This window comes from Melopsittacus undulatus, chromosome 4 (assembly GCF_012275295.1).
Source record: "Melopsittacus undulatus isolate bMelUnd1 chromosome 4, bMelUnd1.mat.Z, whole genome shotgun sequence".
Taxonomy (NCBI): Eukaryota; Metazoa; Chordata; class Aves; order Psittaciformes; family Psittaculidae; genus Melopsittacus; species Melopsittacus undulatus.
The window spans coordinates 17,061,205-17,084,906 of NC_047530.1; the positions used below are offsets into that span (position 1 = coordinate 17,061,205).

Below are 23,702 nucleotides of genomic sequence, written 5' to 3' on the forward strand. Positions count from 1 at the left end.
TTGATGTTTGCTTTGATAGCTTGCTAGTATTTGAGCTGCCTTTGAGTTGCAACAAGGCACTGGGAAATTATTCATGATGAATTACTACTCTACATTTTGATTCTATGAACTGTGTGGGTCACTGCATGTCTGCAATGCATACATCTGGGAAGCACAGTCCTCTTCCCACACATAGTTTCCTATCCATTTCATCAGACTGGCTGAGAATTCTTTGAAGGGCCCTTTCTGAAGTTTCTGCATACTGCCAACATTTTCTATCTGAGCTGAGTCCCATTCATAATTCTTCTTCCAGTGCATGTTTCATATACAGAAATAAATACTACATTGTATATATTATCCTTTTCCAGAATTCTTCTGTTTGTGTCTGATGCACGCTGGAATTGTCCTTGAAGACAAAGTCTGGAGCTCTACTGACTCAGAGGCATAGATTTTTTTTTACTTGCTGGTTTTATCAAATACAATTGGCTTGATAACGGCAGATGCTGCAACTATATCAGCAATGCATCTGTCTAGGAACTAATGAAAGCAATGCAATGTTCATAAAATGAAATCACTGCCCATCCTGGGTTTGGCTGTAACAGCTTTCTCCTTCTCGATAGCTGGTGCAGTGCTGTGTTTTCAACTTTATTCTGAGAACAACACTGATAATACACCAATGTTTTTAGCTGTTGCTAAGTATTGCTTACCCTGATCAAGGACTTTTCAGTTTCGTGCTCTGCCATTGAGGAGGGACACGGAAAGCCAGGAAGGAGCAGAGACAGGACACCTGACCCAAACTAGCCAAAAAGGTATTCCGTACCACATCATGTCATGCCCAGTATAGAAACCGGGGGGCAGTCACCCAGAAGGACGAGGTCACTGCTCAGCTCGTGCTGAGTATCGGTCAGCAGATGGTGATCAGTCGTATTGTGCATCACTTGTGTTTATTGTTTTATTTTTCCCTTTCCCCTTTTAGTTTTATATTCCCTTCCCTTGTTATTTTCCTTATCATTATTATTGGTGGTAGAAGTACTGGTTTGTGTTATAACTTAGTTACTGGACTGTTCTTATCTCAATCCATGGGAGTTACATTCTTCTGATTCTCCTCCCCATCCCTCCAGGAGCAGGGGGTGGGGAGGAGGAGGAAGAAGAGGGGAGAGCAATGAGCCTTGAGAGCATGTGGTGCCAGGGTCACTTGCACCATCAACATGTGTGTATTTCTGTTGTCTTAGCAGGCAATAAAACTAGCCAGAGCAGTTGGGCATTAAGCGACAGTCCTTTCTGGAGTTTTTAGAAGTCAACTAAGATGGTTGTATGCATTTTCTGTCTTTTCCTGAAACATTAAAATGTATACTTCATGCAGATAAAGGAATTGAGTTCTTTTATGTATGTTAGGCTGAAGTGAGGGAGGGATAGAAACAAATGAATTGGTAACAGTGATGAAATTTGTTAATTTTTAGTTCTGCAGTCCAGGAGGGACCAGGATTTAGTTGTCCTGGCTGACAACAGATAAAAGCATTCCAGAGTGTGAAGAGAGCAGAAAGAGGCTTTTGGAACAGAAACTAGCTGACAGCTCCTAAAAGCATGCTGTTATCAGATGATGTAAAAATAGATTCCTTATTTACTATAAATATGCGGCTTTGTATTTGCTCATAAACACATGCATGCAGCTCTGAATAATGAGGGCACTGCACAGATTTCTGAATGTGGGAGTTGGGCCCCTATTAAAATGTTTCTCTAATATTATAAGACCTTGGGATCATTGTTCTGGCTGATGCTCCTTTTCAGGTATACATAAATGGAGTGATACTGAGAAAATGATTGTTCCTGCACTCTGCAGATGCATAAGCCTTACAACAAAGAGTCCCTGCAGATTTACTCTCTATAGGAGGAATAAAGAATGCTACTTCTGTAGGAGGGATATTGGAATATTTATCAGGTTGGTGTGTGTGTCAGGGAAGGGCTTTCTATCCTAATTGCCTTCCGGTAATCTGACTTTCAAATGCTCTTCCTTTGGATTTTTATCTACATGTTTTCTTCTTCCTTATGCTGACTGAAAGGTCCCTTGTTTCCAGGGTGAGCTAATACTGATCCTAAATCAGTCAGTTGATAAAGAGAAATAAAACTGCAGAGAAACAGCTTGGTAGCATGTTTCATTCTTTAGAGAGTAAGGCAGGGGGGTTTACAGGGGGTTGAATTAGGTGACTGAAATAAAAACTTGGGAAAATAAGACTCCTTGCTGAAAGCTGAAACACTGCTCATGGGATTACATCCAGTAAGGCAAGTGAGAATGAAGCAAACAAACACTGAGCTCAATACCTGGAATGGAAGAACGGGAGAAGGGTTTGGGAAAGGGTCAGGGAGATGTTGACTTGGCAGAGGGAAGGTATGTAGACATGGCTGTGACCTGGATAGTTCCATTGGGTGAGCAGGGTGAAGGCAAACAGAGTTTGTCTGAACCAGAAAACTTGTCCTGAAGGATTTTGGTTGCAGAGGTATTAGAAAGAATTGCACAAAACTTTTGTGAAGCAAATTAAGTATCATGGGCTAGGAAGAAAGTGTTTCACATTAGAGCCATATAGATAGTAGTCAGGAAGAATTTGGGATGACTCTGCAGCTAAGTAGTTGTGGATAATCTGGTAATAAATGCATAAATATGATCAGCTAATATCTCTGACTGTTGCTCTGCCAACAGCAGGAAATTATTCTGTGAAAGAGAGAAACAAGACTGTAACTCGAGAGCGTACAATCAGGCAGGGACTATGTGTAGAAAATTACAAAACCTGTTTAAGTTACAAGGATTAACTCGTGCATCTTGCCTGAGTTGGAGTCACTGGATAATGTATTAGGCTGGCTCCTATTTCTAGGAGAGACCTGGATGTCTTATGTAAAAGCAGTTATCAGTTAACTGAAGTGAAAATTATGCTTTTAAAGTGAGGACTTTGAAAGTGACCTGGGTGGTTTAATATCCTTGCTATAGTGAAATTCTCCATTTCTAGGCTATTCCTCCACTCCAGCGGGAAACCCATTTACTAGCTGAGTGACAATCAGGGAGTAGTTTGCATAAGGATGCATGAGGGACAACAAGAAAGAATGGAAACAGAGCACAAACTGGGAAACATAGAAGATGGGAACAAGGGATGCTATGTACAAGCCAAAAGGAGCTGTGTGAAACTAGAGGATGGATTGTCATCCAGACCCATAGTTTTGTTATGTAGGTCTGGGGGGATACTGTGCACATGGAAGGGAATTAGACTACATATCGATATTTTTTTGCTTTTTGTTTCTCTGCTTGCCCACTCTTCACTACCCCAAATGTTCAAGTGCCCAACTGGTATGCATTACCTTCTCAGTCGTGTAACATATACTCAAACTGCTCTGTACGTGCAGCTGCACAGCAAACCGTCTTTTCACAGCATCACTCCCTGTGTACTCCTGCATTTACTTTCTTTTCCCAGACAACATTAATCCTATTGCTTCTTGCAGTTATTCTTTTTTTTCTCAGAATATTGCTATTTTGTTTCTGCTAAACCCCCATGTCCTTCTGTATGTGGATTTCATCAGGTGCTGTAGGCCCTTTTTTCCTGAAAATATATTTCACATGCTGCTGAAACAATGTTATTTTAGTAGGTTCCATTGCATTGTAACTTCTTGTCTGTACTATCATTTCTTCTAATGCCAGTATGCATTCATACTTTCTAAACACAAAATTAATTAAGGCTGTACCTAATGATGGTGCAGACCATGACCTCATCATTAGATACAGTTGGGTAGGGAGAAAAAAGTTCCATGTATAGCACTTTGTTGCAGTAAAAAGTGTGTTCCAGGGGGTTCTTTACTGCTTTCTTTACTTCTCTTAAGTATCTGTCTTGGAGCCAAGGATTTGGGAGTAAGTGGCTCCATTGGTCTGGTTTGGAGTGACAACGTTCATAGTCCCTGAAGTATTACATTTGCCTTTGCTGCCTTGCTGAGATGGAGATGTTATCCTTGTTCAGGTGGTTATTTGAAAATGCTGAGATTCTATGAATAGGCAAACGGTAACAGTTTAAGGAAGATTAAAACCTGGATGTGCTATATGGCTTCAGGAAGGCAATACTCTTGAAATATTTGAGGCTTGACGTTTCTGATGTAGTATTCTCTGCCACTTTTTGTATGAGGAATACAGCCCAGCAAGAGAACACATAGGAGTTCTGTTTCATTTTCATGGCTTTTTTCCTGTGTTGCCATTGCTGTTTGCTATGTCTGTGGGGTTTTATTTACAGGACCACCGGATGAAACAGCAGATTGATGTCTGGGGGAGCTGGGGTGAATGGGGTAAGTGCAGTCGGACCTGTGGTGGTGGAGTCAGCTTCCGGCAACGGCGCTGCTACTCCCAAAGGTGAGGGCTAACTTCTTTCTGTTTTTTGAATGTGTTTTTTCTGAGCTCCTGCAATAATGTACCTATACATATGCAGAACAGAAATGACCTAGTGTTTGATTCCAGGGGGGATTCAGGGGAATAAGTCACCTGAGTCCACTTGGAGACGATCCTTACCTTCAGTCTCATCAGCGTTGTTTTGAGTAGTGCTCTCTTCAACACATCCTTGCTTTGGCTCCTTTGCTAGAGCACAGTGGTTTCTCTGTGAGATCTGAGGCTGTGCAATCGGGAGATTGGTATGGCAGCAGCTGTTCAATCAGGTCTAGTGTGTCAAGCCTGTGGGAGTGGAAGAATGATCCAGAGTAGTAAGTTTCTCTCCCAAGATCCAGTGATTGTGCCAAGATTTCCTTAGGATAATGATTCCCAGGAATCTGAATTGTCCCAGAAGAAATGTAAGAGTAGGGTTCACTCAAGCAGCATTAACACTGTGCCACCTCATTTGCAGTTGGGTTAGATGCATTGAGGATGATTATTGGAACTGTACCTCTTGGGAATAATGGACCTTAGAGATCCTGTCACTGATAAAAGCAAAGAAAATGGGGGGAGGGGGAAAGCCAGACTCTTAATAATATCCTGAAAAGAACAGCCTCACTTTATGGTTAGAGAAATGAGAGTGGGATTTTCAATAGAAGAATCCAGAAGAGCACTGGTTGTTCCCACCCAGAATAAAGAAAGGTCTCTTTTGAAGGCTACTTGTTACATTATACACCTGCCAGAATCCCTGCAAGCCAGCTCTCCATTTTGGGAGATTGACATTTCAGATCAATTTCCTCTGTATCTGTAACTCTCTGTAATTCTCACCTGCAGTAATCATAGAATCATAGAACAGTTAGGGTTGGAAAGGACCTTAAGATTATCAAGTTCCAACTCCCCTGCCATGGGCAGGGACACCACACACTAACCGTATCACCCAAGACTCTACCCAGGCTGGCCTTGAACACAACCAGGGACGGAACATTCACGACTTCCTTGGGCAACCCATTGCAGTGCCTCACTACCCTCACAGTAAAGAACTTCTTCCTTATATCCAATCTAAACTTCCCCTGTTTAAGTTTAAACCCATTTTAATTTGACTGGAATGAGAGAGTTCTACACTTTCTATAGGCACATTTACCGCTTTCTATCAATCTGCATGTAAGCAGCACATTAGGTGATGTGCATACCTATCCTATATTGGCCACTAACCTCCTACTGCTCATGTTTCTGGTTTGGCTATTGGTACCTTGACTGTTTGCTGGTGGACAAAGGACTAAAAGCTCCGTTTCCCTTATTTAATTGAAACATTATTCTGAAGAGCTATACTGCAATTGTTCATGGTGTGTGTCTCATTCATGACAAAACCCAAGCCATAGCAGAAAATGGCACTAGGAGATGCTGGTTTGCTTTAATGGAAAAGTAGTGTGTTTTAGTTGTTTTGCTATTTCATGAAACTGTGAGGGTGATATGCTTGGTGTGAAGGTGATTTCTAATGTCTGCCATGAGAAGATATTTTGCGTGTCTATTCTTCAGAGAACTTCATGTTGGTTTTCTGTCTTTCAGGGCAGAAGTTTCTTCCAGTTGTGTTGGACCAGCTCGAAGTTATCGGTCATGCAACATTCAGGTACAGTGTTCTGCTTGTCCTGGTTTGTTTTTGCTTGCCTGTTGCTCCTTTTCCCAGGAGAAACATCACTCTTGTTCAGTAGTAATATGTCATTATTGGTTTCTCTTTCTCTGGCATCACTGGCAAATGCAGTTCATCAACTGTACCCTTCAAAAGCATATTGAATTTATGCCCCATATCTTATATGGGAGCAATGTAATAAAATAGCTCTTTTTGTTGTGCATTTAACTTTTCTCCTTTTTATGATGGCCCAATGCGAACATTTTCTCTCGAAACAGAGCTGCCCGGAAGGCACCCGGGATTTCCGGGCAGAGCAGTGCGCAGAGTTCGATGGGAAAGAATTCCAAGGAAAAAAATACAAGTGGCTTCCGTATTATGGAGGTAACGATAAAAGCGTAGGGTTACACTTTATCCTTAACTATGAACAGTATTTTTTGAAGTGATTGTAATGTTTTTGATTGTAGTACCCTTACTGGGGGGCAGAGGCTTGCACATGAAAAATCTTGTTGCCAGCTACAAAACATTCCTCTTGCAGACACTGGATGCACAGGCTGAGAGACAGCTCCCATTGCAGCATTACATAGATGTCTCTTCTAACAGCCATGCTTTCAGAAACTTAAGAAAGCTGTAACTGGTTGCAGATAAGTCTTGCAGTATCAGAGAAGCAGAAGCTGTGCTGTATTTTTCAATATTGGGAAAGAATATTAGCATGGCACAGGAGAATCAAATGCATGTAGTTAATGAGTGCTTCAGGAAATATGACATCTTTCTATTGGCCCATGCTTTCTTAAAGCATCTGCTTAGAGGGCAGGTATAGGAACCAGAGATCTTCGTTCTGAGCTTTGGTATGTTGTTGTTCATAGTTGTTTAAGAAATCACGAGGGATTTCGAGATAGATTTTGTTTGTTGGCTGTAAAGATAACAACTCCCTTGTGTTCTGTAGCAGCACATGTTCTCATTCTTGAAAGCATTGTGCTTTAAAGGAGCTTAAGAACAGTCCTGCTAAGGACTATAACGGAATATCCACCTGGCCCAACATCCCCCCTCCACCACTGGCCAGTCAAGGTGAGCAAGGAAATGACACTGGGGGTCTACCAGGGCATTTTTCCAGCCTCACCAGTCTGTGACCCATAAATTTGTTTGAAATCTGCCACTTAATATAAGTTATGTTTCTGCTCCTGTGATCTAAAACCAAGCTGCTGATGCATTAGCCATACAACACAATGTTTGTTTTCTTCTCTCTTACTAGCACCTAATAAGTGTGAGTTAAACTGTATCCCCAAGGGAGAAAACTTCTACTATAGGCACAAGGAAGCAGTGGTAGATGGGACTACCTGTGAACCTGGGAAGAGGGATATTTGTGTAGAAGGAGTTTGCCAGGTTAGTTATATTGTTGTTTCCTTCCTTTACCATTGGGTCTGTCGATCTTTCTGTTGCTTTCCTTTGTTCTACTTGATCTTTTATAATAGCATCAGAAAAGGAGAATCATTCCATTACCAAGGTTCTGAGGAGCCTGTGGACAGCATTTATCTATCTCTGAATGTGAAGTAGGAGATGCTAAGCCTATCCTTTTTCTGACAACTCCTTCCTTGCCTTATCCTGACTTCCCACACTCCCTAGATTCAGGCTTTCTCATTAGATCAATCCAGCATTTGGCCATTTTTTCTTTCCTCTGTCATTACTATTTATTCATATCAATGCTTCTGTGCTCTGCAGGCTGTTGGCTGTGATAACATGCTGGAATCTGCCAAGAAGGAGGACAAGTGCCTTCAGTGTGGAGGAGATGGCAGCACTTGCTATGGTGTGAAGGGCACTTTCGATGTGCCCAGCCTCCCCAAAGGTACAGATGCTCTAGGTGGTTTGGGCAGGTGAGGAGGAGAGAGGTAAACCTAAAGGCAACTGCTACAAAAGCTGGTGGGGACACCTGATCACAAGATTGTCATAGGCAGGCTTAGGTGTTCATTTGAAATGTCTGTATAGCTTGTAGCTCTTTAGCTGCTTTAGCATCACAATATGTACTGATCACCTTTTCCTGGAAATCACTTCCTTAGCCTCCATACAGGTTGAAGCACTTGCCAGTGCTGCTGGTGTCTTTCCCTGGCCAGTCTCCAGCAAGTGCTATAAATGTGCCATATGAACATACATAGCTTAAGGTAACAACTACAGCTGTGGTCAGATCTCACTCTGAGCTCCAATATGATGCTCACTGAAAGTCCAGAGATTATAAAATCTGAAAAATGGACTTTGAACTGACCCCTGTGCTTTTCAGAGGTGTAATCAGAACTTTTTATACATGGGCTGACCTGTGGATACTGTAAGGTGAAGCTAATAGAATGCTGATAAAGAGACAGCTAAAAAGTTTCAAGCCACCATCATAAAGCTCATTCAGTTGTTCAGGCACCAGTGAAAGAGTGAGCATCTTTGGCACTGAAGAGTGATGGTGTGGCATCCACAGGTACTGAATAATGCTCTTCCGGTCTTTTTCAGGTTACAATCAAATCTTCATAATTCCCGTGGGAGCCACAAGCATCCAAATTAAGGAGGTTAAGCCCAGCAGAAACTTCCTTGGTAAGGCTGATGTCAGAACTTGTGTTTCGGCCCATTTGGATTCCAGCCATTGCATTAAAATAAGGAGTTTAGCTGATATAGCAAAATTTGACTATGAATACTGCTCTTTGCTTGGTGATTGTAAATCCTAAGTGCTGCTGCCACACATAAGTTTGGGATGGGCTTCTTTTCCGCATAGATATGTTTTGGGTATTTCTCTCTACAGTCTCAAATTCTGGTCATGCTGCAGAGTGCAAGAAGAAAGTAGAAATGTCCTCGCCTAGGTTTCTGGACAGGGCTGAGAAAATTCCAGTGAAGAAAGCAAATACTATTCTGCTTTCTGACTCTTCCATTGCCCAGTGCTTTGGACAAATCTGGCTGGTGATGTTTGCCTTTGTACAAAACTCAATACAACACCAAAGGCTTTATTTTCTGAGCAGAATCTGATGAACAGGATAGGGGTGTTGAGGCAGTGTGCATCTTAACAGCAAACAGGACAGAGGATGACATAGGCTGTGCCTCAATTACTATTGAGGCACAAGGAAACCAGAAACAGAGCTGGAATGTACTGGAGACATTTGGCTGTGCAGTAAAAAAAAAGTGTTTGCTCTGCAGTAAAGCTGGCAAGAACTACTCTCTGAGCGTGGAGCAGCTTCTGGAACAAGAGCCTTACAGGGGATGCATGGTTGCAGGATGATAGTCACCTTATTGCTACACCTGTGACACAGGGTTGAATGGAAACAGGAGCATCCCTGTAGAGTTCTTACTGTCCTCTTTTGATATGTGAACTTTTGCTGTGTTGGTAGATGCTGCCACATTAGATGGTCACCACCCTTAAAGGGTTGCAGTACTGGTGTGAAGGAGCTGGAGTTCAAATGGCAGAGCTGACAGCTCTGGATTGCCAGTACTCTGGAAGTCTAGAGCAGGCTCTGCCTCATGGCACCTGGAGCCAAATTGCAGGTTATAGGCATGTTAATTTGCTGCCTTTTCTTCTCTGGCATGTGGGATTGTGCAGCTGTCAAGAACGTGCGAGGGGAGTATTACCTGAATGGGCACTGGACAATTGACTTCAGCCGAGCTCTGCAGGTTGCTAGCACTGTTCTGCACTATGACCGTGGCTCAGAGGGTGACCTGGCCCCAGAGCTCCTCCATGCACAAGGTCCCACCACAGAACCCCTTATCATTGAGGTAAGCAGCTGTACTTGCCCCCACTGATACTCTTGTTCTCTGGTTGCATAACAGCTCTTGCTTTGTGCAGTGGGACTGCATTGGTGGGAACATAGGACTGGAGACTGGAGAAATGATGGAGCCCCCAAAAATCTTACAGAGCTGCACGCCCCTAAGATACAGACCAAGGTGGTCTTCTTACAGAAACAGCAGTATTTTCTGCACTGATTCTGTTGCCTAGAAAGGAGAAGGGCAAAGCTTATTGGTGTCTTCCTGCCTATTCCCTTGGGTTCTGACTTCAAGGGAAATGAGTCAACACCAAATGGTACTGGGGCAGGGACAGGCTCTAGGACACTGCTTGTTACGTTCTTTAGGGCAGGTAAGGACAGTTACTGTTACAGGCACAGCTGGATCTCCTGACACTGAGAGGATGGAATGCACCCTTCTGTGAAAAAACAATGCTCTCTAGAGTATCCTAGAAGGTGAAGATTAAATACCGTATGGAGAAGAAGTGCTCCTGGAGTGGGAGGGGTGCAGGTCAGCTTGACCCCTCAGGCATGTGTGAGAAATGCTGTGAAGGCGAAAGTTCTGTTGCTGTTATTTCCCTGACTTTCTCACATGCTCTTGCAGCTCATCAGCCAGGAGCCAAACCCAGGGGTACAGTATGAGTACTACCTGCCTGTGCAAGGGCAGGCTTCAGGCTACAGCTGGAGCTACAGTTCCTGGAGTGAGTGCAGCTCCGAATGCGGAGGAGGTAAGGGGACAGGACCAGGTCTCTGGGGCTGGCTGCCACACCAAAGACAGTGTGCTGCCCTCTGCAGCTGCTTGCCAGCAGTCTGTCTCCTGTTGGCAGACAGCACAGGTATCTGCAGGTGACAAAAAAGATTTGGTCAAGGGAAGGTCACGCATGGAGTCACAGCAGTACTGCCTCCCGTGCCTTGTCCTGTCTTATTTTCATTGCCCTAATCCATAGACTTGTTACTAGGATCTGGTTTGGTTTGGTTCATTTTTCTTCAGTTCTTTATATCCTTCTCAGGCTTTTTCAGCTGCTTGAGATGTCCTCTCCAAACTGACCTGGCCTACATAACTGAATCACATCATCACCTTTTCCATTAATATAATTACAGATTTTAACCTAAAAAAAAAAAACAACCAAAAAACAAAAAACAAAAAAACCACAAAAACTCAAACAAACAAGCAAAAAAAAAAACCCACAAACAAACCCCAAAACAAAAAAAATCCCAGTAAAACAAATCTCTCCAGCTGACTCGTAACTAGAGTTCCTATCAGCCTCTTCTGGTTTTACATACTAATGGCCATTTCAATAGTTTTTGCCATACTGTGGCTGTAGGTGCTGATATTATCCTTGCCTGGGCACTCTCATCTTGTAGGAAGTATGAAGAGTTGCAAGTTTTTCTCCTGTATCCAGTCTTCACAAGACTGACTTGAGTCTAACAGGAGACTCATAGCTCTGCTGCTGTATACTGCACACATCATGCAGGTTTCTTGTTGAAATCCTGGATATATGGTGCTTCCCTTGTGAGTATAAATCCATAAAATAATAGGAAAATGCTCCTCAGGTATGCAGAACTATTTTGGCTCTCTTGCCCTTCCAGAGGACTCCTGGAAGGAAGTGGGGAGGCATCATTTGTACATATAGTGACAAACCAAGATCTGCACAGGACTTTCTTTCCAGGTTCACTGGAGCAGGTGTGGATTCTGCATTACTTTAGAAACTTGTCTTGCCATACCAGTACATTGCAAACCTGGTTCCGGGTGGCCTGTGTTGATCAGAGTACTCTTTTGCTTCTCCTTTAGGTTTCCAATCCCGCTTGGTGTTTTGTACCATAGACAATGAAATTTATCCTGACTATATGTGCAGGAATAAACCACAACCAGACAATAACCGGACATGTGGCCATCAGACTTGTCCACAGACAAAACGGTAAGATTTTTATTCTTCTTCTGGACTCTGACTTCTTCTTGAGGTACTTTTGGAACCAAGAAGTAGAATTACCGTCTCACTTCTCCACTTCTCCTGGCCTCCAGTGTGCTTCTCTCTAAGGAACTGTTTAACTTCTTAGAGAATCATAGAATCATAGAAAATATCATAGAATCAGAGAAAGCCCAAGACAAGGCTGGTGATGATAACACTGTGATGAGCACTTAACACTTTCTTTCTGTGTGCACAAGGATAGGGCTTAATACATCCTATGTTCATTTTATGGACCAGTTAAATTTGCTTTCCAGAGTAGGATTGTGGAGGACAGTCTTCTAGCCCATGGAGATAAGAAACAGATTCTCTGGGTTTTGTTCTTGTCATGGTTTAAGCCCAGCCAGCAAATCGGAACCACACAGCTGCTCGCTCACTCTCTTCCCCCCTGAGGGATGCGGAGGAGAATCAAAAGAATGTAACTCCCACGGGTTGAGATATGAACAGTCCAGTAACTGAGGTATAACACAAACCACTGCTGCTACCACCAGTAATAATAATGATAAGGGAAATAACAAGGGAAGAGAATACAGCCACTCACCACCCGCTGACCAATACCCAGACCTATCCTAGCAGCGGTCTAGCCCTTCTGGGTATATACTGGTGCATGATGTGCTGTGGTATGGAATACCCCTTTGGCTAGGTTGGGTCAGGTGTCCTGTCTCTTCTTCCTTGTGGCTTCCCCTCCTCCCTGGCAGAGCATGAGACTCAGAATGTCCTCGGTCAGAGTAAACATTACTGAGCAGCAACCAAAAACATTGGCGTTATCAGTGCTGTTCCCAGGCTGAAAGTAAAAAACACAGCACTTCACCAGCTACTAAGAAGGAGAAAAATGACTGCTACTGCTGAACCCAGGACAGTTCTCTTTGACTGGAGCCTGCAAAAGGGTAGGAGGTCAGAGCTGGTGTAATTTTATGTCATTCTTGCATTTCCAGTGTCCTTGCTCTAAGAAAGTGATGAATCCTGGAATCTTTTTATTCACCAGCATTTTCAAACCCCTTTACCCAGCCTTTTCCATCCTTGCTGATATAGCTTCACAGTTAGCTTCACAGTTGGCTTCACTTGCCTCTCACATGGGCATCCAGAGCTGTGATTACCTGTATCTGGTGGGTGCAGTGGAGCCTCTGAGTACTGCTGTGGGTGAGGGGGTGCTTGGAAACCTGGGAGCATTTCTGAATGTGTGTCAGCCTGTAGGTACTCGTTTTAAATTCTTTAAATCCTTTGTTCTGTGTATAAAGGACTTCTTACATCTATCTGCCACAAGCCTGGAATCACAGCGGAGCATGGAGCTCTCAGATGAAGAGGTAACAAGGAGGCTACAGAGAGCACAAGAAGGCAGCTCCTCTCTTCTGTTCTCCACTTATCTGCCTAGCAAAGATGGGGGAGCTTTCCTCTTTGGCACTGGTGATAGCAGTGGGTGGTGCTTTGCTTTGGATTCTTGGCAATGAAAATGATGGTGGAGGGTGCTGGATGGCAGCCTTGCTTGGTTGTTTGTGCGTGCTGCTGGTAACTTGATCCTTGTGGGACTCAGAAGGGGACATTTTCTTCGTAGCTTTTGGATGCTTATCCTGATAATTGTTGGGTTGGGGTTTTTTTCTGGAATAAAGGTAAAGAGGTGAAGGGATGTTAATTTTTGAGTTATCAAGATAAATATAAGAACAGAAAGGAACAGAGAGCATGATGGACTGAACAATGTAAACAAAGCATAGCAGATTTCAGGGTTTCTAAAAAGCTCTTTTTCTTTGGCATGTGGCCTATAGCAAGCAGGAAAGTCCCTATAAACTGTGATGAGTACAAGGATGTGACAGATGCAATACTTACTTACAGTGAGGTATGATAAGTAAAAAAGATCAAAAGAAAACAGTTATACCCCAGTAAGATGCTAAATCATGCAGGACTTTGCCCTCTGATGAGGGTCCCAGGCTTACAGCTGACCTTGTTTTACGAAGGAAATGAAACAAGTGTCAAGAGAAGAAATTGAAAGAAGCTGTAGATGAATGTTCCTAGTTAGTTTCTAAAACTGTACATTCACTTTACAAGAGGTAGAATTCAGTTTGGGGGGAGGGGGTTATTCCCTCTGGAGTTTCTGAAAAATCTTGATCAAAGCATTTGTTTTGAGCCCTGAAACCACACTGCTCTGAGTGGCTTCTACTTACTGTAGTTGTTCCCTTTCCAATAGGAGCATCTTATTTTATAGCAAAGGCCATTCGTTTTTGGACTGCTATTGCATCTTTAGTAAGAAGGAAGTGTATCTTAAAGAGATGAACACGGCTGAGTCTGCTGTGGAGTTTCTGGTAGGGGATGAATGTGAATTGGCTGGGTGAAACTCAGTGGACGGGTGGTGAGGGCAGACCAGGTAAGCAGCTTGAAAACTGAGGGAGAAAACATGAACTGCCATCACTCCGCGGCTGGGGCTCACCCAGCTGCAAGGGGAGATCACAGCTGACAAGCACATCACCATGATGCTCCTCCTCTGCCACCAGTGCTTTTTAACTGTACAGCAAGCTGGGACTGGAATTAAACAAAATGTTGTTCCTGAATCTAGGCCATGTAAGGTGTGCTCCCACCTACCTAGGCAGCACTGTAACATGGAAATGCACAAGGACAGGGATTTTAGCATCCAAACAGATTTTTTGGACATCCTTCCTTCCATTAGCAAGGGTGTATCATTACTGTGGCAGCTTCAGCAACCAAACACAGGACAAAATCTATAGTGTTTTGGGAGTTTTTGAGTGTACTGCTGATAGAGAATTTGACTGATGGGAGGAATAAACCAGCTTTCTACTGGCTGTCAGGGAAAAGTTCACAAGCACTTCTGAGAGTGTCTGGCATGGCTTGCAGGCAGAGTGAGGTCTTGGCTTGATTTTACTGTTTCTGATAGTGGCAGGAGTGTAATGGGTTGTTAGCCTCATGTGTGTTGCTTTTCTTCTAACTGATCTGGATTGTTTCTGTGTTTTTTTTTTCTTTCTTTTTCTTTGATGTTCCATTCCAGGCATGATTTTTTTGCAGGCATCAGGATACCAAAAGCCAGGGAGAAAAATCTTCCCCCTCTGGGAGAGCTCTGCAATTCCAAAGAAACAAGTGTTCTCTACTGGGGATTTGTCTCTGAAGTGGGACTCAGGCTTTGCATTGCCAATTAAGCTGGGTAGCACTCAGTCAAATGGGAACTCGCCTATGACTCTGTTCTGCAAAGGGAATTTTTCCCTGATTACAACAGGGACATGGCACTGATCTCCCTGTGTTTCTGAGGGGTTTAGCTGGGCTTATATTTTTGTTTTGCTTGATTCTGTGACCTGCAGGTGGAAAACAGGGGAGTGGGGACCCTGCTCTGCTACCTGTGGTGGGGGCACCCAGACTCGCTCTGTTTACTGTGTGGCATTCGATGGTCAGAGCTCCCAAGGGGTGGTGGATAATGCTGAGTGCATGGCCTTTGCACAGCAGCCTCGCAGCAGTCAGCCCTGCAACATGAGGCAATGTGCAACCTGGAGTACGGGGCCCTGGTCAGAGGTGAGTTGTGTGTGTGTGTATTTGTGTGTAGGTAACTGCCCTTGGCACCTTGGAAGACCTACCAAAGCTTGGGCATTAACAGCCAGGCTCCTTTTCTGGGACTGTAAAAAGTGTGTGTCCCTGGATAAGTAGTGTGCAGGGGTATAGGACTTGGCCCTGTAGTCCTCCAACAGACTTCCAGCTGGCTAGCAGCTATGTCCTCCTACAAACACATACATGTTCCTCAAAACTGTGTGTGCCCCTGCACCTCTTATTGCATGTAAGCAATCTCTGCTATTCTTGTCAACAAGAAAAACCCGACCAGTAACCCGATTAGGAAAAGTAGTATTTGGCTGAATATAGAGGACATCTTCTTGATTCTCCCAAGGGGAGCTATAGGGTGAAGAGTCTCTGCCGCAGAGTTTGGTATAGGAGACGTGTCGATAGCATCTAATATATGCAAATTAGGGTCCTCTTATTGCATGTTCTCTCTTCTCTGGTCTGCCAGTCCTTTCCCCACTCCTGTATTCTTACCACATCCACCGGACATGACACTGGCTGAGTTTCACAGGCCTGGTGAAGGCAGAGGGCAGGCATGAGAGCTGCTGTCCATCAGCTGATGATGCACAGTAAATTCCCTCCTTCATAAAACAAGAGCTCATGGCTACTGTCTGTGCTGTTTATTTCCGTGCATGTTGCAGTCTCAGCATTCATAGCCCTGGACAGCAGTACTGCAATCGCAACAGTTGGTAAGCAAGATACTCTTGAAACGCTGGTGACCTGCTGTTCGTTGTGTGTCCATGCAGGGCTTCTCCAAACACAGCTGTGTGGCGCATTTTTGATGCCTTTTGTGTATTTATATCTCCAGGAGAGGAAACTGTTCAAACTGTGTATACTTAGTGCTGCCAAGCCCCAGGTATTTAGGAGGCATCTTATGTTCCAAGGGCTTAGAAAGTAAAGGTAGTCTCTACCCAATCCCTAAAGCACAAGAGAATTTTCCTCTTTAAAGGAGGATATGCATACTTGCAACATTTAACTTAATGATCTTGGGGTCGTACTTTGAATGGTGCAGCAGAATAAAATGAAACTTTGAAGCATAATACACACTGTATAACATAGATTCATATATGTATATATATACATAGACTGTAAATTCTTTTTTTACCTCCCCCCCCATTGTGGGATGTGAAGTGTGAATCCTGAGATGACTTCAGGGTTTTGTAGTAAGGGTGCCGTTCAGGAAAGGCACCGTGTGTCCTGTTCTTACAAACTGATCTCTAAGTTATTCATGCCAGGGTTCTCAAAAGCAACTGTTTCATATACTTTCAGAGATAAAAGGTCATTCTAGTAAATGAGTGGCTGGAACTCAGCTGGAAAGCTCATCTAAAGTAGTTCAGACTGTCCCCAAGTTAATGCTGTCTGTAAAAGACCTTGGTAATTCATGGAAAAGTAGGCTGGATTCCAAGAAACATCACTGTGAATTTAAGAGGCCATTGAAAACGTCACAGGCCAGTTGCTAGTACAGAAGTTGTGTCACAGCTGCACACCATAAAAATGGAGCATAGGGTCTTCAGGCGAAGACATGAGCAATACAAGAACCTAATATTTGTATCTTCCCCTTAATTCTTTACCTTGATCTGATTGTAACCAAAAGCAACTAACATGAGGTTCCAGGTATTTCCTGCCATTTATTATTCTTGACCTATTCTGTAGTATTGATACTTTTTTTTTTTCCCCAAATCATTCTCCATGTCTTCTCTGGTACAGATGAAAAGAAATGGTATGAGTAGGCCAAAATCATTCAGTGAGCTCCAGATCTCCCAGACCCTATCCACCGTGCCTTATTGTCTATTGTATAGCATAAACAACTACTCTGCTAACTCCCATCCTGAAGATGATTTTAATGATGATTAATCGTTTCAGGCAGTCTCAGAATGGTGCTCTGCCCTAATGTTAGGGAGCACAGCCTGGAAGTGCAAGTGGAAACCAGATGCTTCCTTGTAATTGTTTGGCCCCTTTCTGCAGTGCTCAGCTAGCTGTGGGGAAGGGGTCCAGACCCGGACTGTCACCTGCAGAACACAGCAGGGCTCTCAGGCTCAGGACTTCGCTTGCCTAATGGAGCCAAAGCCGTCAGCCACCCAGCCCTGCCTTAAGGAGAACTGCATCCAAGAAATTGGCTGGCACATTGGAGACTGGGGTCTGGTGAGCATCACACTTCCACAGTTCAGAAATAACTGATTTCATTGCTGTCTCCTTGCAAACAGGCTTTGATCCATGCAGTCTGCACACTGGCTGAGCCTGAGAGCATGTACTCCTTCCTTACTAGTCGCTTGGCTCACATCTGCGTTATAACTGGCACTAGTAATGCTCCAGTTAATCTGCCGCCTGCTTTGTGTGCAGCTGCTACAAAAATAAACCCTTCTGATGGGGGGGATTATAGTTTCAGTGACAGTGGCAAAATGCAGCCAATAAGCTGAAGCAATAATCCACCCTTGCTGCTGATTCCCAATTCTTCGCTCCATTGCTGTGAATAGCAGAACAGCTCTTTGCGTAACTATGACCAGGCTTCAGGGCTGGTCATTGTGCACAGTGATATGGCTTAAGGTACATTTTTGTAATAGTTCAGATAAATTGTGCTTCAGATGGATTACTCTTGTCTTTGTGGAGGAAGCCAGACTGTGTTCAACCTGGGAAAAGTGCTGTGGGAAGGAGATAGGGGTAGATCAAATGCATCAGGTAACTTCCAAACACACTTTTCCCCTTCTGTGCTAGCCAGACATGGCTTATTCTGAGTTAAAACATGTTACATCTCTTGGCCCATGAGATATGGGCTGAGTTTTAATAACAGCTAAAGAACTTGCATGCCTTAATCTGATCTTTCTTGGGCCCTCTTTCTGATATCAGAAGGGTTCATATCTGCATCTGAATAAGAGAGAGAAATACTCTCCCACTGTTTGTAGAGCTTGCCACCAACAGTTGGCTTACACAGACACCTCATCCTCTCCCATTCCCTGAGGTGCTGCTCATTTCTCCCTCTTCGTCTATAGCTTTCAGTGAGAGGAACTCTAGGTAGCTGCTTACAAGAAAGCCAGCAGCTTGCTTTCCCATAGTAAACTGTTGTTGTTGAAAGCATAGTTCAAAACTGACCTTCTCACAGCTGGCAGATCCCCATAGTATTCAGATGCCTTCAGGCCAGGCTAAAGCAATTCACTCCAGCTCACTGCCACACCATTGCATGTAACAGCAGTTTGTCCAGATGTTACAGGCTGAGCACAGCTCAGAGCCTAATGCTTCGGGGCTGGGTGCAGCATTTGGTAAAATGGTTTAAAGTATGGTTTTCTAATTGTTCAGATGGATCCAGCTGAAATATTGTTTGCTGTGTGTTGGTGGAGGATGCTGTGCTCAGCCTGCAGCCAATCATGCAGCTGTTCCACTCTTCTGGTCTGTTGGGGTTTCTGCATTCAGCCTCTGCTACCTGCTCACCTGCCTTGTCTCTGTGCCCAAGTGTTCCAAGAGCTGCAATTCAGGCATCCGGACACGCCAAGTGATCTGCGCTGATGGCGACTCCAAATTCTACAGTCCTGAGACATGCAAAGCCATCCAGCCACAGAAACCAGCCACCCTGGGTAGCTGCAACATGCAGCCCTGCTACCTGCCACAGCGTGAGTGATACTGCTGCACACCTTGCTTTTACTAAGATGCTTTTGTTTAGGAGTAGAAATGCCCAGCTCTGCACCAACTCATGTTCTCAGCTTTTTGCCTGCCTGGGCATTTATGTTTTGTGCACATAACCAGAGTCCTAGTACCTGTGCTGTTGAAATGTATGCAAGACAACATTGATGTATGTCCATTTTGAATTCAGTATTCTCTGATGGTTCTGTCACAGTGTGTGCTGCACACTGACCCCAGGAGTCCCAGTCATGAGGACGGGCAATCTGGGCAGGTTCAGTAGCTAAAAACTATATCCAGGTCTCCTTCCTCTGTGGAGCAGCTATAAAGGACACAACTGCTTAGAAGATTTTGCTTGCTGTCTGTATCTAGCCTTCATGCCAGAGCTGAAATGCTGACATTTGTCTGCCTGCCCGTTGCAGGTCAATGTCCTGACAATCCAATTGAATCAAACTGCTGCTCAGCAGCTGTTCAAGAAGAAAGAAACATTTTCATCAACTTTAGTCTCCTGTTGATTTCTGAATGCATGTGCAATTATTAGAACATATGGCTGGACTAACTGCACTGATTTTGTGTGCGTCTCTCTTTGCAGAGGTCCCCAGTATGCAGGACACTATGGGATACGATGTCACTCGCCAGTCCTTGCTGACACGTTACAACCCAAACAGCCCTGCCACAGGTTTGGAAGAATTTTGTTAGTTTGGGTTTTTGATGATGGTGGACCTGAAATAGTCTGTGGTTAGGGAAGATTCCTGCTTTTCTTCATTTCTCTTGTCCTTTTCATGGACTTCTAGAAATTTAAGGAGCTGGGGACAAAGTGTAGATTCTTTTACACAGATAGTGATCAGTATTTGAATCTGTCCATGCAGAAGACTCTGTATAGTACATATACATGCCAGGTTCTGGCAGCATGACTTCAGTGCTGGCTGAGAGAAATGCTGCCCAAAGGAGATCCTAGGAATAAGAAAGGATGATGTGATGGAACCACAGTAATGGTGGGACAGCAGAAAGAATGGTCAGTGCAGTGAGCAATGACTGGGGGAAAGGGGTGGGGCTGGCAGAAGGCACATTCAGGTGCAATCTAATGCAGAAAAGCCTGCACTGTAGCCTTTGGCAAGTAAAAAAGAGCATAGCTGAGAAAAACTGACCGGATTTTTATGCTCACCTGTATGCTGTAAGGAGTTCTCTCCTCAGATCCTGGTGACAAAAGGATTCTCCCTGGGAGCTCCATAATCCATGGTACTTCTGGAAATCACCACATCCCATCCACAAAGGACCGTGGCATCAACTTGCTGCCTGTTCGCTGGGAATCCCAGTCACACTCCTTGGGTTCCCATCAGCTCAGCTTCTCTCAGGGCCTCACTGCAGGGACTGGCTCTCAGCACTGTCATCAGAGCCCACACGGCTGCTGTCCAGATGGGTACACTCCAGCCTCAGGCCCTTTGGGGAGAGGTTGCCACTTCAGCACCTGTCACCAAAACAGGTAACTGGAATACATATGCCTGAGCAGGGAGGCATTGCCTTCCCTGGGGACTTGCTGAAATGTTGCCTTTACTTGAGCTGGGCAAGTCAGGTACTGCTGCAGTCCTTCTGCCTTCTCTCATAGGTATGGATGCTGTCCTGATGGAGTATCGGCTGCCCAGGGTCCTAACAATATGGGATGCCCGCAATATTACAGGCAGCCTACCGTGCCCACTCCAACAGTAAGTACAAAAACTCTTTGCGTTTTAGGAGCCCATCAGGTATGAAGATTCAGATTTTACTCCAGTGACTCATATTGTGGGTTTCTGCTGTGCTTCATCTCTGCCAGTAGAGAACCAGTATTCCATGCATGGCATGAAGCCCTTTGGCCAACTTTGCCCTTGTGCAGTCTGGGGCATCCACCTGTGATCCTCTTTAAGCAGGGGACAGAGTGAGAGGTTGGGAGATGTCTGAGAAGTAGATGACCATCCTGTGTAGGACTGATTGGATAATCCTGAGCAATCAAATTTCTGCTGGACAGAATCTTGCCATCCAGTTTCTAGGAGGAAAAAAAGGGAAAAACATAGCCACTATTAATTGCTTTTGTCAACTCTGCAGATTAATGAGGGCAAAATAATCAGGGAGGTGATTTCTCTTACAGCTTGGGGTGCTTGGTGGGGCCAACTAAAAAAACCTGGCCTGCAGCTGGGCTGGTTAGGTCTGTCTTGCAGAGAAGTGCAGCCATAGCTCCATGGCTGACAGCCACGTTTCCCACCCCTTCCCAGCATGGAAGCCTCTCTAGGAGGCAAACAGATAGAGGTTCCTCTAACAGCTGGCCTTGTGCAGCCAACAGCTTGGACATTGTGCCTTTCATGTGCTACTGTCTTCATGTATGCATGATAACTTTTGGCTTCCAATTCCTATCTCTAAGGCAAGCCAAGCATTGTCCCAGCAGCACCCCTCAGGCGAGTGCCGTGGTTCCATGTATGGCTGCTGTTTTGACAATATTGCTTCAGCTTCAGGTCCTCAAGGGGAAGGATGTCTCAATAGGCCCAGCTACCGTAAGTGATACTTTAACTTCTTGGCTTAGAAACATGGGAAAAGTACTACAGAATCCATGGAAGCTCTGCTCTCTTTAAAATGTAGTAAATTATCTTTTTGAAAAGGTATTTTACCTGGTGGTTGGGGCAGGGGAAACTTGGGGGAAGTGTAGAAAAGCAGCCAGGTGGTTCAGTTCTGTCAGCCACTGCAGAAATTTTTGTTGTCCTCTGCTGATAATTGGACAGAATTGTGTTTGTGTGATCTCATTCAACCTGTAGGCCTTCTTGGGAACTGTTTGCCCTTGAAAAGATATGCTGGTGCAGCCTGGAGTGCTCCAAGTTGATTACCGGGGTTTGATAGAAGTAGGAATCTAAGGAATCAGGGCTGTGCCCAGCCTCCAGACAACCCATGGACAGGGCTGGAATGAGAGATACACCTAAGGATTGAAGTGTTGCTCAAGGCTGCGTGGATGCTTTTAACCAGCAGAGTTCAATACAGAGCCTGCTCTACTACGAGATCACTAAAACTGCTGGGCAAGAGCATCTTTGCTCCTTCAGTTCCCAGCTGTATCCTCTGCAGGCACATTGCTGCTGCATCGCCTTGCTGTTTTGCTGCAGCACAGAGATTGCTTCGTAGCAAGCCCTGTGGGGCTGCCTTGGGGAAAGGGTAAGCTCTCTGCATCCTCTCTGCTCAGCCACAGCTTGGCAAAGGTCCTCCCAGCCCCCTGCATTCAGTGTTTGTCAGCATGTGGCTGTGATACCTGTGACCCAAGAGCCCAGGGCTCTGTTTGTGGACACATTGGACTGTGGTCCTTTTTATATCAGTGTGTGAAGGGGTATTTTGTAATGCAAGAGGCTTCATAACTGGGTCTAATCTGTTTGCTTTGTGGGCTGGAAACGTGCAAACAGTAGCCACATGCCCCTTGCAGGACAGGCAGCCCCAGAGCCAACCTTGTAGCTGCAGGATTCCCCAAGAAAGGCCATAAAGTATCCATCTAGTATCTAGATATAGAAATGTCTCTGATGTTGGTTTTCCTTCCACCAGTGGCAGAACTGGGGCAGAAAGAAACATGTGAGCAGCTGCCTAATTTCAAAGCAGGGCTGGGTGCCAAACTCGGGTGTCTTATTTTCCCACCTGCCCTCTGCCCACAAGGCCCATCAGATCATCAGAGAAGGGGGCTTGAAGCACCTGGACCTTTGTGCTTCATGACTCTCACATCTCCCTCTGTTCTGCTCTTTTTGGTAGCATATTCTGTAACATGCCTGCTGCCCAGTGCCCATGGCCCCTGCTCGAGCTGGACCACTCGCTGGTACTTTGTGGCTGTTGTTGGCAAGTGCAACCGGTTTTGGTATGGAGGTTGTCATGGCAATAAAAACAGATTTGCTTCAGAGGAAGAGTGCATGAGAGTGTGCCACAACTCCACGGGGGTCAGTCCTTTGGAGCACCAGCCCCCTTCTGGCACAGAAGCCCTGCAACACCAGCGCACCAGCTCCCATTCTCGTACAGGGGATGCTTGGGGTCAGCAGCAGCCACCCCTGAGAGAGTCTGCAAGTCACAGCCAAGAAGGAAGAGCTTCACCCCCCATGCAAGACAGACACAGACAGGACAGTCGGAGAACTGAGGTGCCGACAGAATCCTTATCAAGGACTGGTGTGCTGGAGAGCCAGCGCTGGCACACCCAGCAAAGCAGACTGGACAGCCTGAGCCTGAGGCACCTCTGGGAAACAGCAGTACCTGGGCCCTCGGAGAGGCAGAGGAGCAGTGGCCAGCAGGAGCTGCCCAAGGAAGGCAGGCAGTGGCAGAAGGCTTTTGGAGCAGATGTTTCCATCACGGAGGGATTTGGGCACCATGCGCCTGCAGATGCCTTCCCAGTGCGGGCTCTGCACAGGTGATGATTTGTTTATTATATTTATTTTTCTGTTCTGCTAGCTCTCTATAAAGCACCAGTGAAGCTTCCTCTGGAGTGGAAGTGTTGCACCAGCTGGGACCAGCTCACTAGGAACACCATGCAAGGGATTGGCTATATGTAGAATCATAGAATTGATTCTGTGCATGTGGCCCTTTGGTAAATCAAATTATTCAGGCTGTGGAGATACCTGCTGTCCCTTTCTTTGCACTGGAAGTATGGTGTGTGAAAAGACTGCAGGATCCTGGGGTCTTTGTCTGGGGAGTATTCTTACACTGTAAATGAGAATCCATAGGTTTCTCTTGTTCTGACCAACAAATTTAGCTGACTCTCTGACTTCAGAGCCTTTACCTCAGAACTGCATGGAGCAGTAGTGGGTTGTTTTAGGGAAGGCTTTTCAAATGCAGAATTTGAGTCAGGATCCAGACAACGTACC

General features: G+C 44.9%; 1 protein-coding gene across 5 annotated transcripts in view; it reads left to right on the forward strand.

The window, feature by feature from the left end:
• Positions 1 to 23,702, forward strand: part of PAPLN (papilin, proteoglycan like sulfated glycoprotein) — a 50,942-nt gene that overhangs the window by 17,302 nt on the left and 9,938 nt on the right. For 2 of the 5 annotated variants that reach the window (XR_004080624.2, XM_031049299.2), the window contains exons 3-20: positions 4,242 to 4,357; positions 5,936 to 5,996; positions 6,275 to 6,377; positions 7,246 to 7,376; positions 7,713 to 7,836; positions 8,484 to 8,564; positions 9,559 to 9,731; positions 10,341 to 10,464; positions 11,529 to 11,655; positions 12,942 to 13,007; positions 15,003 to 15,210; positions 17,215 to 17,391; positions 18,695 to 18,851; positions 19,451 to 19,537; positions 20,038 to 20,341; positions 20,465 to 20,561; positions 21,251 to 21,380; positions 22,606 to 23,248. Coding sequence is in view for 4 of the 5 variants with exons in the window: in XM_031049299.2 (XP_030905159.2) it covers positions 4,242 to 4,357; positions 5,936 to 5,996; positions 6,275 to 6,377; positions 7,246 to 7,376; positions 7,713 to 7,836; positions 8,484 to 8,564; positions 9,559 to 9,731; positions 10,341 to 10,464; positions 11,529 to 11,655; positions 12,942 to 13,007; positions 15,003 to 15,210; positions 17,215 to 17,391; positions 18,695 to 18,851; positions 19,451 to 19,537; positions 20,038 to 20,341; positions 20,465 to 20,561; positions 21,251 to 21,380; positions 22,606 to 23,248 (2,909 nt within the window). In the remaining variant the exon portion in view is untranslated. The remainder of the gene's footprint in view (positions 1 to 4,241; positions 4,358 to 5,935; positions 5,997 to 6,274; positions 6,378 to 7,245; positions 7,377 to 7,712; positions 7,837 to 8,483; positions 8,565 to 9,558; positions 9,732 to 10,340; positions 10,465 to 11,528; positions 11,656 to 12,941; positions 13,008 to 15,002; positions 15,211 to 17,214; positions 17,392 to 18,694; positions 18,852 to 19,450; positions 19,538 to 20,037; positions 20,342 to 20,464; positions 20,562 to 21,250; positions 21,381 to 22,605; positions 23,249 to 23,702) is intronic. The other 3 variants (XM_031049300.2, XM_031049301.2, XM_031049302.2) reach the window with 3 other exon arrangements.